Source organism: Xenia sp. Carnegie-2017, unplaced genomic scaffold (assembly GCF_021976095.1).
Source record: "Xenia sp. Carnegie-2017 unplaced genomic scaffold, XeniaSp_v1 HiC_scaffold_24, whole genome shotgun sequence".
Taxonomy (NCBI): domain Eukaryota; kingdom Metazoa; phylum Cnidaria; class Anthozoa; order Malacalcyonacea; family Xeniidae; genus Xenia; species Xenia sp. Carnegie-2017.
The window spans coordinates 16,884,846-16,896,583 of record NW_025813487.1 but is presented as its reverse complement, the minus strand read 5'-3'; the positions used below and the strand labels follow the sequence as shown (position 1 = coordinate 16,896,583).

General features: G+C 35.0%; 2 protein-coding genes across 2 annotated transcripts; both read right to left on the bottom strand.

The window, feature by feature from the left end:
- Positions 1-130: 130 nt before the first annotated feature.
- LOC124452266 lies at positions 131-3,622 on the bottom strand. The gene is made up of 4 exons (XM_047002849.1): positions 3,404-3,622; positions 1,203-1,273; positions 566-839; positions 131-434 (listed from the first exon to the last, which is right to left on the bottom strand). The coding sequence occupies exons 1-4, from the start codon at positions 3,427-3,429 to the stop codon at positions 131-133; spliced, it is 675 nt and encodes a 224-aa protein (XP_046858805.1). The 5' UTR covers positions 3,430-3,622.
- A 215-nt stretch (positions 3,623-3,837) lies between these two features.
- On the bottom strand, positions 3,838-5,813 carry LOC124451768 (isoaspartyl peptidase/L-asparaginase-like). The gene is made up of 5 exons (XM_047002356.1): positions 5,641-5,813; positions 5,362-5,509; positions 4,771-5,076; positions 4,338-4,510; positions 3,838-4,219 (listed from the first exon to the last, which is right to left on the bottom strand). The coding sequence occupies exons 1-5, from the start codon at positions 5,776-5,778 to the stop codon at positions 4,028-4,030; spliced, it is 957 nt and encodes a 318-aa protein (XP_046858312.1). The 5' UTR covers positions 5,779-5,813; the 3' UTR covers positions 3,838-4,027.
- Between the last annotated feature and the right edge of the window lie 5,925 nt (positions 5,814-11,738).

Here is an 11,738-nt window from a genome sequence, read left to right as displayed (position 1 = left end):
GAAAAATATATACATTGTTAGATAATTGTAAGCAGAACTATGTATCTTTGAGCAATATATAGAAACATTAAAAATGAACATTAGTCCACAATACTCCATTCTACAAAGTATTATTCATGACGTGTTTTTGTTAATTTGCAGCAAGAACAAGTAGAAACACACAAGCGAGAAGTATTAAAGAAATCATATGAAAGGAACTAGTGTTGCACATTTCTTCATGACAACAAGTAGCCCTGCATTGTTTTTGAGTGAATTCGTCCATGTGTTCATTACACAATCTATTCAATTCACTTTCGGTGCATTCGTCCCTGCGTGCACAACGTTTATAGTAACTCTTTGGATCGTTACCACCCTCCATGAGAAGCGAAAGACATACATCTTGATCTTCGTCACAGCGTTGACGTGAATGTGTACAGGTATCGAGGGATTCTCGACTACATTGGTAACAATGGAACGTTCGTGGTTGAGCACGGATGATGTTTGACTAAAGATAAAGAAACAGAAAACAGTAAACGAGGGAATTTTCGTGATTTGAAAGAAAACACGTTCTTCACTTGATATTTACCTCATCAAAACGAAAGGATCACATTTATTGGTTGAGCAACATTGGGCTTGACAATCATCACCAGGACAGATATTTCTCAAGTTGCTTGATGAGCATTCTGTAGAACTTGCACATCGCGTCTCGTAAATGGTTCCTACGTTCCCAAGTAGATCATCAACGTCTCTTCTTATAGCTAAACAGCGCGGCTCTTCACTTGTGCATCGTTGCTCTCTTCCACAATCTCCCATGCCATTATTACTGTTCAAACATTGATTACACACCAACTGACTGTTTGCTACAAATTGAAAGAGAGAGTTTGGATGTACTTATTGTACAGAAGAAAATACCAAATGTCAACAACCACGCTCAGAAATAAAATAAAATGAAAATAAATATGAGAAATGCGTCTTCATTTTTGTGACGCAGGGTGCATTTCAACTCCCCTAATTTTGATAATTTATACAGTTGTAGCAAATACGTGAAACAAATTTATAATAACATCTTAAAATGTTTAATTAAAGGTACGGTGTTTGCAAATAGTGTAATCGTTGTAAAACTATTAACATCAGGCGTCGTTGTGAAGACGAAAAACACCCAAATGTTCATTAATGATCTGTATATAAATGTACTGTACAACAGTACAAGGGTTGGATTTTACCTTGATTTGAAAGTATAAAAAGCAAAAAGACAAGTTGATATTGTTTGGCCATTGATGTTGTCAGCTTAACTCTAAACGAGAAAAAGAAAATGAAATCCTCCACCATTGGTTAATGCTTTTAAAGAAAAGGCTTTTATTTTCTTACATATGAGAGAAGAAAAATTTCACATGAGCCGAATTCACTTCCCAAATTACAAGCGGCAAAAGTTTGGCGTCTGAAGTCTGAACCAAATTAAGTTTGGCAATTTTAAGTGATTCCGCAATTGAATTAACAGTTTGGGAAATTTTCCGAACTCAATTCCAGACCTCATTAGAACAATTTAAAGGTAAATTTCCCCGTAAACTAAACCCATTCACACCATCCATATCCATTATTGTTTCTACAAGAACGACGGACGTGTCTCCTACAAAGTGATATTTTTAACACACTTACGATCATAATACAAACGTTTTCTATTGAATTCTTAGAATTTGGTTTCCTGTTCTTTCTGTTACTAACTTACTAACATAACTTTCACCATATTTTTTACTTAAAAGAAAAGGTTGATACCCAGTTTTCTTTTACTCAATATTTATGTTCGACGTTTTCAAAGTATAAAGCGCGTGAACAGTACAACACAAAGCCAATAAATATAATTCAAACTGAATTCTAACACATATGATCTACAGCGAATGAAGTCGGCTAAAGTTCAATTTAACCAAAACCTATTATATGGTATTGTGACTCCCACATGTCTCGTACACGATACACAATGGATACATCTAAAATTAGCTAAATACACTCTAAAAACCAAAGCTGAACTACTTCAAAACAATCAAGCAGTTTTTATATTGAATAAACAAAAGAAATACGAAGCAGACTTTAGTTACGTCAAACATTCATTTTGTATTAAATGCAATGTCCTTATAACCACGCCAACCTGCCACACAAAAAATACAATTAATGTTTAATTGACTTACATAATTTTTAATAATAAAGAGGTTTTATTCCATAAGAAATGACGTCATTAAGAACATAGCTTTCATGCCATTATCAAATAAAAAGTTTAACTAAGCCATCAAGTGCGACTCTCATGCACAATCTTAGGCCATGTTTTATATTACACCAAATTTCATACGTAGCGCGTTAAATTTTCTTTGTATTAAAAGGCAGTGAAACTGTTCAACGTCAGAAACACAATCAAATAGACTAAATCTATCAACTTAGTAAGCTTTTACTCCGAGCAGTTACATCTTTAAAGCAAATGAAGATGTCTTGATGAGCGAATCCGGTATAGTGTAAAATGGTGTAAACCCATATATGTTAAACTTAGCGTACGAGGTGGTGTAAAGACAACCAAAACTGGTTCCCTACAGTACACATAAGTATAGTGCGTTGATTAAGTATAGATACGATAACTATTGGGGGACAATATGTTTGCAATAAAGTTTAAAAGGCAATAGCTGACAACCTTTTAACAAACGCTGAATATTTAAACCATCATCGGCAAATTGAAAGATGGACAAAAATTATTTGTTACTTTAAGCTGTAGGACGAATACTAAATTCCAACGTTGAAGTAGTATTGAGCGAACGAACAATACACTGTTCTTGCCCAATGATTTAAAACCAAGAAACGACATGATACTATAGAAATTACATACCAAGAAGACCTCCTGTAAGGATAGTATGGCATGTGGAATGATTTTTCTTAAAGAGACGATGTGATTTAAACAAATAAGTTAAATGTTTAAGAGCGAGCATTCGAATATTTCAAAATATACGCCATATAAAGATAGTTAATATTGAGCAGACAATGAAAGCTACCGAAAACTTGCTTCGTCGTAAAAATGATGTTTCTATTTAAGAAGAAATGCTTAGAGCTTAAGAACTGAGAAAATACCGTTGTTCTTGACAAAAAAACCGAGTGAACGCCACAAGGAACTTAACCTGTTCACAATTGATGATCTATAACACGCTATCGTCATCATAATTGTATACAAGGCGTTCACGATTAAAAACATTTCAAAAAAAAGCAAAAAGTTTGCGAAAATACAGAACGTTTTGCCTACAATAGATAAAGGATGTTGGTCATAAAAAACTTCTTCTTAAATGGATTGCCCGACTATTTCAAACGTACTTAAGACATTCAAATATCAATACACAAATCGAAACTATATCCATTTCCTAATAAGAGCGCATCACAACAAGAAAGAACTTACAGTTGTTTAAAACTTCTATGTTTCATACAAGATTATCTTCCACCCTTAGCGAACTTGATTCCGATGAGTTGTTTTTCTCCCCACAAAACAATAGATCAAAAATCAACAAAAGAAACTATTTAGCTGTATAATATTTCAATCAAAGTCCAGAGATAAACACACAGCACAAGCACTTCGCATGTAAATTAGAGTTTCGTGCCATAAGCAGCAGTGTGACGGAAGAAAGACTAATTATATATTCAACGTTGCATTTTACTGATGACTGGGGGATTAAAGGCCAATTGCCATCATTTACTTGAGTTGAGAGCGGTAAAAACAAATATCTTAAGTATATTGAGATGGATCAGGTTTAGTACTGGGAACTTCATTAAAAAATAGCGAAACTGACATGTACACGCAAGTATTTGTTAAATCAATAAAACAACTGAGCAGAATCCTGAGCATAGGGCGAAATTTATTAAAGAGTTTAGTTCAATTCTCTAAGTATTGTTATCATAAGCGGGCATGCAGTAAATAAAACAATATCCAGCAGTTTTTACCACACACGATCGTCCTATCTGCCGACATGTCAAAGACTTTAACCAAAATGTAAAACATTGATAAGAAAATTTAAAAACAAATTCGCTAAATCAACGTTACTTGCACGCATTCGTTGTGTTCCACACCGTATTCGAGAACATTATCTTTTATTCGTGCCCAGGCCATTTTCTCCGTGTTGAACGCTTTCCCAAAGTTGCCATGACAGTCTATGACGATCACGCCACCATGGCCATCAAGACGATTTTTCATTTTTTCGATGGCTTCTTCCGCTGAAACCTTTATATGTTTAAAATACACAAAATAATTCTCAAGGAACGCTATGATGCTCAACAAGGTCTGAAAACAAAAAAAACACTTTTCTAACATTGTAAAGCCAACATTTTAGTTTATTTACCTGTGCATTTTTTCCTTTTTCAATGTTGAAAATCACTTCTCTTGCTAACGTTATCTTCATCATTGATTCACCATGACCGGTAGTTGAGCATCCACCGTATTCATTAGCATATCCTCCGCAACCAATGAGAGGACTGTCACCAATACGGCCTTGCATCTTAGCTGGCAAGCCACCTGCAGGTGTGGAAGAGTTGAATTTCAACAAAACTTTTTCATAAAATGCATCAAAATCTATTAGTTAGAGGTTGATAAGATGACACTATGTTTTTTGTATATGCATTTCAACTCTTGCTAATAACACAAAAATAATAACTTTAAAATGCCTGTCAATAAATTGTTTTTGCAGAGTTTGGCTATCTTGGTGACCATAAGGACGGTGGGCATGCATAACAAATACTGAAAGGGGGGGGGGAGGGAAGGGAGAAAAGTGACACCTGTTGATGTTGCACAAGCTATACATCCAGTTTCATCCATAGCAACAGCACCCACAGTATCATGATAATCTTGAGTAGACTTTCCAATATGGCCTTCGATGGCATTCTCATAATTTCCATAGAAATTCTCCCTTGACTTTGCTTGTGATGTCACCAGTTCCAATGGATCTTCCAGAATAGGAAAGTTAATCTTCTTGGCAAATGACAATGCCCCTTTGCTGTCTAATGCACAATGTGGAGTCCTTTCCATGATTTTCCTTGCAAATGATACTGGATTGGAAAAATGATTCACAGCCATAACAGCTCCTGTAAGTTTGAAACCAAATACATATTGAAACATAGGCTTGCTGCAGGCGAGGAAAAAACTAGAGGATGTACTTAGCTACATGAGTGAAACCTTAGGATAAGCTATGATGAGACTAGGATGCAAAGAATATGGATATTTGAGTGAGTAAAAGCACTCTGAAAATGGAAATAGTTTAAATGAAGATGATGATTTTAGAATCACAAAAATAAGGTCCATCCTAGCACAGCCTCCAGGTTAATATTCAATGATTTTGCCTCAGTTATTTTTCAGTTTAATGCGCAAACCTGAATTTAATGTTCTCCCCTCCATTATCATTGCATCACATTCTACTTGGTTTAGTTCATTGAGTACAGAGCCGTGTCCAGCGTTGAAGTTTGGATTATCTTCCATACAATTGACAGCTTTCTCAACAGCATTTAATGCACTTTCCCCCTGGATATTCGTTTAAACAAAGAAAGACTTTATTGAAACTGTGAGATGTACGGAGACTCGAAGAGTAAGTATTATCAATAGAGCTCATCGGGACATCAATTCATAGATGATTCAACACATTTGCTACTAACATTTTTAAGACAAGTATAGCCTGCTTTTACTGCTTCTTGTATTCCAGAGCAACAAACCTCACGGTAATGATCTGGAATAGCCCAGGCACCGCCATGAACAATGATACAAGGAGTAAATTTCTTTCTCACTTCCTCCATGTTTATAAAACCGGCAGCCGGCCGACCACTGGAGCCGACACGCAACATGCACGCAATGCACGCACAAATGCACGCACGAATGCACGCACAAGATTGCCAGGTTTCAGCGCATGCTCGGAGCCAAACACTGATGGTCTCCCAAGTAGGATAACGTGGAGGGGCCGAAATCTCCTACCGGAACGTTAACATGCGGCGTTCTTGTGCCTTACATATAAGAAGGTATCGGGAAGCATGGACCGAAAACAGGGTTTTTTGCTTTTGAATGTTATCTTTTTTTTCTTTTCACGAAAGTTCTTCTCATAAAATAAACTAGAACATCCAAGGATACTGCAAAGGTTCGAACAGCTTCTGCCTTTTTAACTTATAACTTCTCTAACCAACTCTAAGCATGTTTATGCTTATTTTACTTGTTACCTTTTACAATGTAACTTTCTCATATCTCTCTTGATGAACGAGAGACAACTTATACAATATAAGAGGTCATCTACAAAGGGATTATCTACATTTTTATAATAGTTTCTACACACATAAAATGTAACAAGCCAAAATACTTACATGTATACTGTATCAGTAGCTATACACTTGCAGGCTACCAACATGTACGCATTGCGTACCTAATTTTTAAGTATGCCGCTGTATTTAATAAAGGCAGTGTTTTGAGAGATATTCCCAAAGGCCAAGAAATGGAAAAGGAAGTGAATATTCATGATAGCTACAATAAATAATGTTATGAAAAATGACATCGCTTGGCCCCAAATGTGGACACTGTTTTTTTCCAAAACAAAACGAAATGGGAGGGAAAACCGGTGGATCCGGTAAAAAACCCTCCAATGCAAGAAATGATCAAAATTTTAGAAAAATTTCCTTCATTTTTTTAGTTTTAAGATCTTTGATATTTTTGTTGTTTTTAAAGTTCCCGATGATCTACTTTAACATGCAGCGTAGTCTGTTAAATTTACAGAGCGATAACAAAGCGTGCTGACTACCCAATTTACGCAGCAAATATTTTGTGCTCAAGCAAAAGAAACGCAATGTTTGGTAGACAACAAAAAATGAAAGAGCGCAGAGTCTTTATTCCATTCAAATTTATATGTTGCTTCATTAAGACCTTCATTAATAGCTGGCTTTCACTCGTGTGTTTTGTCAAAAATTTAACAATTGTGAAAACTTAGTTTCACAGTAATTTTTAACGGTTGAATTTCAAAATGCGCTTTACTAATAAACATTACGCAGTAGGCCCATAGACATTTACTAATAAACATTACAAAGTGTGAATCTTTCATTAAGGACGCTTGTTTCATGGTGCTTCTGTTCGATTTGGTCGTTCATTCTTCGTCCAGTTAGTAGGCCCATAGACGTAGTTACTCTGTAAAAAACACGTGATTAACGTCAGCATAATCAACAAATAAAAACAGAAATTAAATATATTGAAAAGAACAAAACTTTAATACCTGATTTCAAAGCATTGTCCTGGTCAGATTCAGGCGACTTGGTACGTCTCTTCCCTTTTTTTTTTCATCGCGCAGTTTTTACATATTTATTATAGAATTTTTGTAACATTTTTATCTTAGGAATTCAATAAACCCTACTTGCAGCATTGTAATTTTCTTTATAAACGTTAAATAAAATAAGTAAAAAGTAGCGAGTGAAAGCCAGCTATTTTTATCACAGCAAGTGACATCTTTCATTGACATTTTTTATAAATGTCAATAAAATATAAAAAATTATAAAAATAGACCATCAGGATACTTTTTAACTATCTCATGCAGTTACTCATGCAACGCTTATCTACTCAACTTACAAACCACAAGACATGGATCGTGTTTTCCACTCCTTGTTTTCCATCTTCGTAAAATATGTTCCGTTTTTATAGTCCAATCATTCCAATGTGAATTTTCTTACGTTCATATACCGTTATGGGATGTCCATTCAACAGGTTTATACCATTCCATACACAAAGTTACGGGCATCATCAACCAATAAAGTAACTACTGATATCATTGACTCTTACAGTAACTTCAAGCGAAGGAAAAGGATCACTTCAACACCCCAGTTATCATCACTCAAAGAATGCTTAGTGCAGAGTTGATCTTTAGTGAGTATCAGTTGACCACCTTTAGGTGGGTTTATATAACAATGGGGCCCATCATCATTATATGAACTAACAACTGACATCCACAAAGAATCCAAACTACAAATGAGCATTCTTGGCCATGAATCACCATGACACATGAGTAATGACAAACTAGTAAGAGTAATTGAAGTGAATGACACAGGTGGTAAAGGGACTTTCACAACTCCTTCCATGTGGGATCTACAATATAAGAAAATATGAAACACATGTTTCGAGATTTCATGATGAATAACTCTGCATATGAGGTTGATTTGCGTTTTTAAATTCTTAATCAGATATATTGAGAATGAGCAACTTAAAACATGTTGTCTGTTTGACTATCTAATTGGTGAATCATTCACCAAATTGCACGAATAGCTTTAGTCAGTTGAGTTTGAAGGATGCAACAAGTTTCAAACGATGAAAGGCTTAACATCGTGGTCAAAGCCTTTTACAGTGGAAGCTTTCATATTACGAGGCCTACCCTAAGACCACTTGATTATTCCATGTAGCTCATACTTCACTACTTCGTCAGTAAAACGACAGAATTTACCTTTCTTTCTACAACGATAAATTGACTACTTTTCCGTTGTCAACATGACGTCATGACTAAAATTTTTTATTGTGATTGGCTCCTTAGGAGCATGTCACCTTTCACAAAGACAATAAGTAATCCTTCAATGCGTTTAAAGAAAAAACCTCATTAGAATCTTTCAGGTCAAGATCCATGCGACGATAATAAATTCAGAAAATAGACTCTAATTGTGTGCAAATATTTATTGCATCTTGCAGTCATATCTTGCTAGGTTATGGTTAGAAGAGGGTTTAAGGCGTTCTCTGATGTTTTCGACTACTATAAAGATTGCAGGGAGTCGTAGAAATTTGAGCAAAAGACAATTACGGTTCTCGTTCGTTGCAGATCCACACCACAATCTGTGCAAACTGTACCTCTATGCACTCAGATGGCAAATTTAGTGTATTTAAATTCATTACATATATTCAGTAATGACTAATGTGACATTGAAGAAGCAAACCAAAATTCAGTAGCATCAATAAAAACCCACGAGATTTTTATGAGGAATCTCAATAGAGACAAGTCACAAAGCAATTAATCATTTATCGTCAGTGTAGTCACTTACATTTCTAGTTTACAGCTGTGGGATATGTTTCCATACATGATATCGAAGCAAGTACGTGTGTCACACATTTGAAAAGGGTTTTCTTTTCGCAGCTGCCATCAACATTTTGGATGTGATACTGATAGTATATATCTGTACATCGTGGCTTACTATTGTTCGAATACGTGCGCCGGGTGTGTCCATTGAAAAAGCTTTTTATGATTGATGTCGTTGCAGCTCTGCGTTGATAAGTATCAAAGTTCGCAAGCAGGTTTCGTTGACAGCTGTTTCCAAACTCACTTGACTTGGTTTCTCCTCTCTGCTTTGCACAATCACAAATCTTTATACTTGTCGAGCATGTGTATAGTCTTGTTTCATCTCATATGAACGTCTGCTCTCCATAACGCCTCGTGGTTTAAATGTGGCAAAACTTGAAGTGAATAGTGTTTATATACTTTGTCTTAAGCATATCATTATATGTATTTGTTCCACATGATTGTTTAACATTCATTGTTCGTACTTGAACAAATTTCCGGATATCTATCAAATCTAATTTCTAAAAATACGACAAAATAACGAAAAATATTAGTATTTTGGGATAAAGATGTTGGTGGCGTCAACCAGAACGCCCTTAAACCCTCTCCTAACCTTAACCTAGCAATATATGACTGCAAGATCGATGAATATTTGAAAAGATCTAAAATCTAGCTTCTAAATTCATCATCGTCTCATGGCAACATCATGCATCGTTACTTTGCATAACGACATTAAAACGCAAAAAATCTGAAGATTGTTATGAATTTTTCTTTAATTAATCGCATTGAAGGATTACTTATTGTCTTTGCGAAATGTGACATGCTCCTAAGGAACCAACCAAAATAAAAAATTATACTCATGACGTCAATTAAAGAAATGTTGACGTATTTAAATTCGTGTGTTTTCACTTTAAGAGAAAATTAGTCACTTTAACGTTGTAGAAAGAAAGGCAAATTCTGTCTTTTTAATATCGAAGTACAGAAGTATGAGTTACATGGAATAATCAACTAGTCTTAGGGTAGGCCTCGTAATATGAAAGCTTTCACTGTAAAATGCTTTGATCACGATGTTAAGCCTTTGATCATTTGAAAGTTCTCGTTGCATCGTTCAAACTGAACTTCCTAATGCAATTCGTGCAATGTAGGCGAATGTTCTACCATTTGGATAGTCAAACAGAAAACAAATTGTAATTTGTTCATTCTCAATATATCTGATTAAGAATTTAAAAACGCAAATTAACCTCATATGCAGAGTTATTCATCATGAAATCTCGAAAAACGTGTTTCATATTTTCTTATATTGTAGATCCCACATGGAAGGAGTTGTGAAAGTCCCTTTACCACCTGTGTCATTCACTTCAATTACTCTTACTAGTTTGTTATTACTCATGTGTCATGGTGATTCATGGCCAAGAATGTTCATTTGTAGTTTGGATTCTTTGTGGATGTCAGTTGTTTGTTCATATAATGATGATGGGCCCCATTGTTATATGAGCCCACCTAAAGGTGGTCAACTGATACTCACAGAAGATCAACTCTGCACTAAGCATTTTTGAGTGATGATAACTGGGGGTGTTAAAGTGATACCTTTTCCTTCGCTTAAAGTTACCACAAGAGTGCATATAAATTGTAACCTATTGAAATTGCGATTCATGAATATCAGTAGTTGCTTTATTGGTTAATGATGACGGTAACTTCGTGTATGGAATGCTATAAACATATTGAATGGACATCGCATAAGGGCATATCTACGTAAGAAAATTCACATTGAAATGATTGGACTATAAAAACAGAACATATTTTACGAAGATGGAAAACAAGCGAGTGGAAAACACGATCCATGTCTGGTGGTTTGTAAGTTGAGTAGATAAGTGTTGTATGAGTAACTGCATGAGATAGTTAAAAAGTATCCTGATGGTCTGTTTTTATAATTTTTTTATATTTTATTGACATTTATAAAAAAATGTCAATAAAAGATGTCACTTGCTTTGAGAAAATAGCTGGCTTTCACTCGCTACTTTTTACTTATTTCATTTAACGTTTATAAAGAAAATTACAATGCTGCAAGTAGGTTTTATTGAATTCCTAAGATAAAAATGTTACACTAAATTTATATGATACATACGTAAAAACTGCGCGATGAAAAAAAAGAGAAGAGATCTATTATATCCCCTGGATCAGACTGACCATGACAACGCTTTGAAACCAGGTATTAAAGTTTTGTTCTTTTCAATATATTTAATTTCTGTTTTCGTTCATTAATTATGCTGACGTTTATAACGTGTTTTTTATAGAGTAGCTATGTCTGTGGGCCTACTAACTGGACAATGAATGAACGACCAACAGAAGCACCACGAAATATGCGCCCTTAGTGAAAGATTCACACTTGCGACTTTTATTATGCATAATGTTTATCAGTATAAAGTATTTTCAAATTCAACCGTGAAAAATTTCCGTAAAACTAAATTCTCACAATTGTTAAATTTTCTGACAAGACACACGAGCGAAAGCCAGCTATTAACGAAAGTCTTAATGAAGCAACATGGACATTTTTAATTGAATGAAATCTAGTAGACATCAAAAATGATTTTCATGCAAGTCAAGAAGTCACTTTCGTCATTTCATTTTTCATTGTTATCGGCACACAAAATATTTGCTGTGTCAATAGGGTTGTCAGCCCGATTTTTTGTCGTT

Excerpts from the sequence above, each read along its gene's own strand:
- LOC124452266 (XM_047002849.1), bottom strand. The coding sequence starts at position 3,429 with ATGAAACATAGAAGTTTTAAACAACT. Across the intron at positions 840-1,202 it reads TTTTATACTTTCAAATCAAG|CAAACAGTCAGTTGGTGTGT; the intron begins GTAAAATCCAAC and ends TTCAATTTGTAG. Across the intron at positions 435-565 it reads GATCCTTTCGTTTTGATGAG|TCGAGAATCCCTCGATACCT; the intron begins GTAAATATCAAG and ends TTACCAATGTAG.
- LOC124451768 (XM_047002356.1), bottom strand. The coding sequence starts at position 5,778 with ATGGAGGAAGTGAGAAAGAAATTTACTCCTTGTATCATTGTTCATGGC. Across the intron at positions 5,510-5,640 it reads GCTATACTTGTCTTAAAAAT|GGGGAAAGTGCATTAAATGC; the intron begins GTTAGTAGCAAA and ends ACGAATATCCAG. Across the intron at positions 4,220-4,337 it reads AAAAAGGAAAAAATGCACAG|GTTTCAGCGGAAGAAGCCAT; the intron begins GTAAATAAACTA and ends AAACATATAAAG.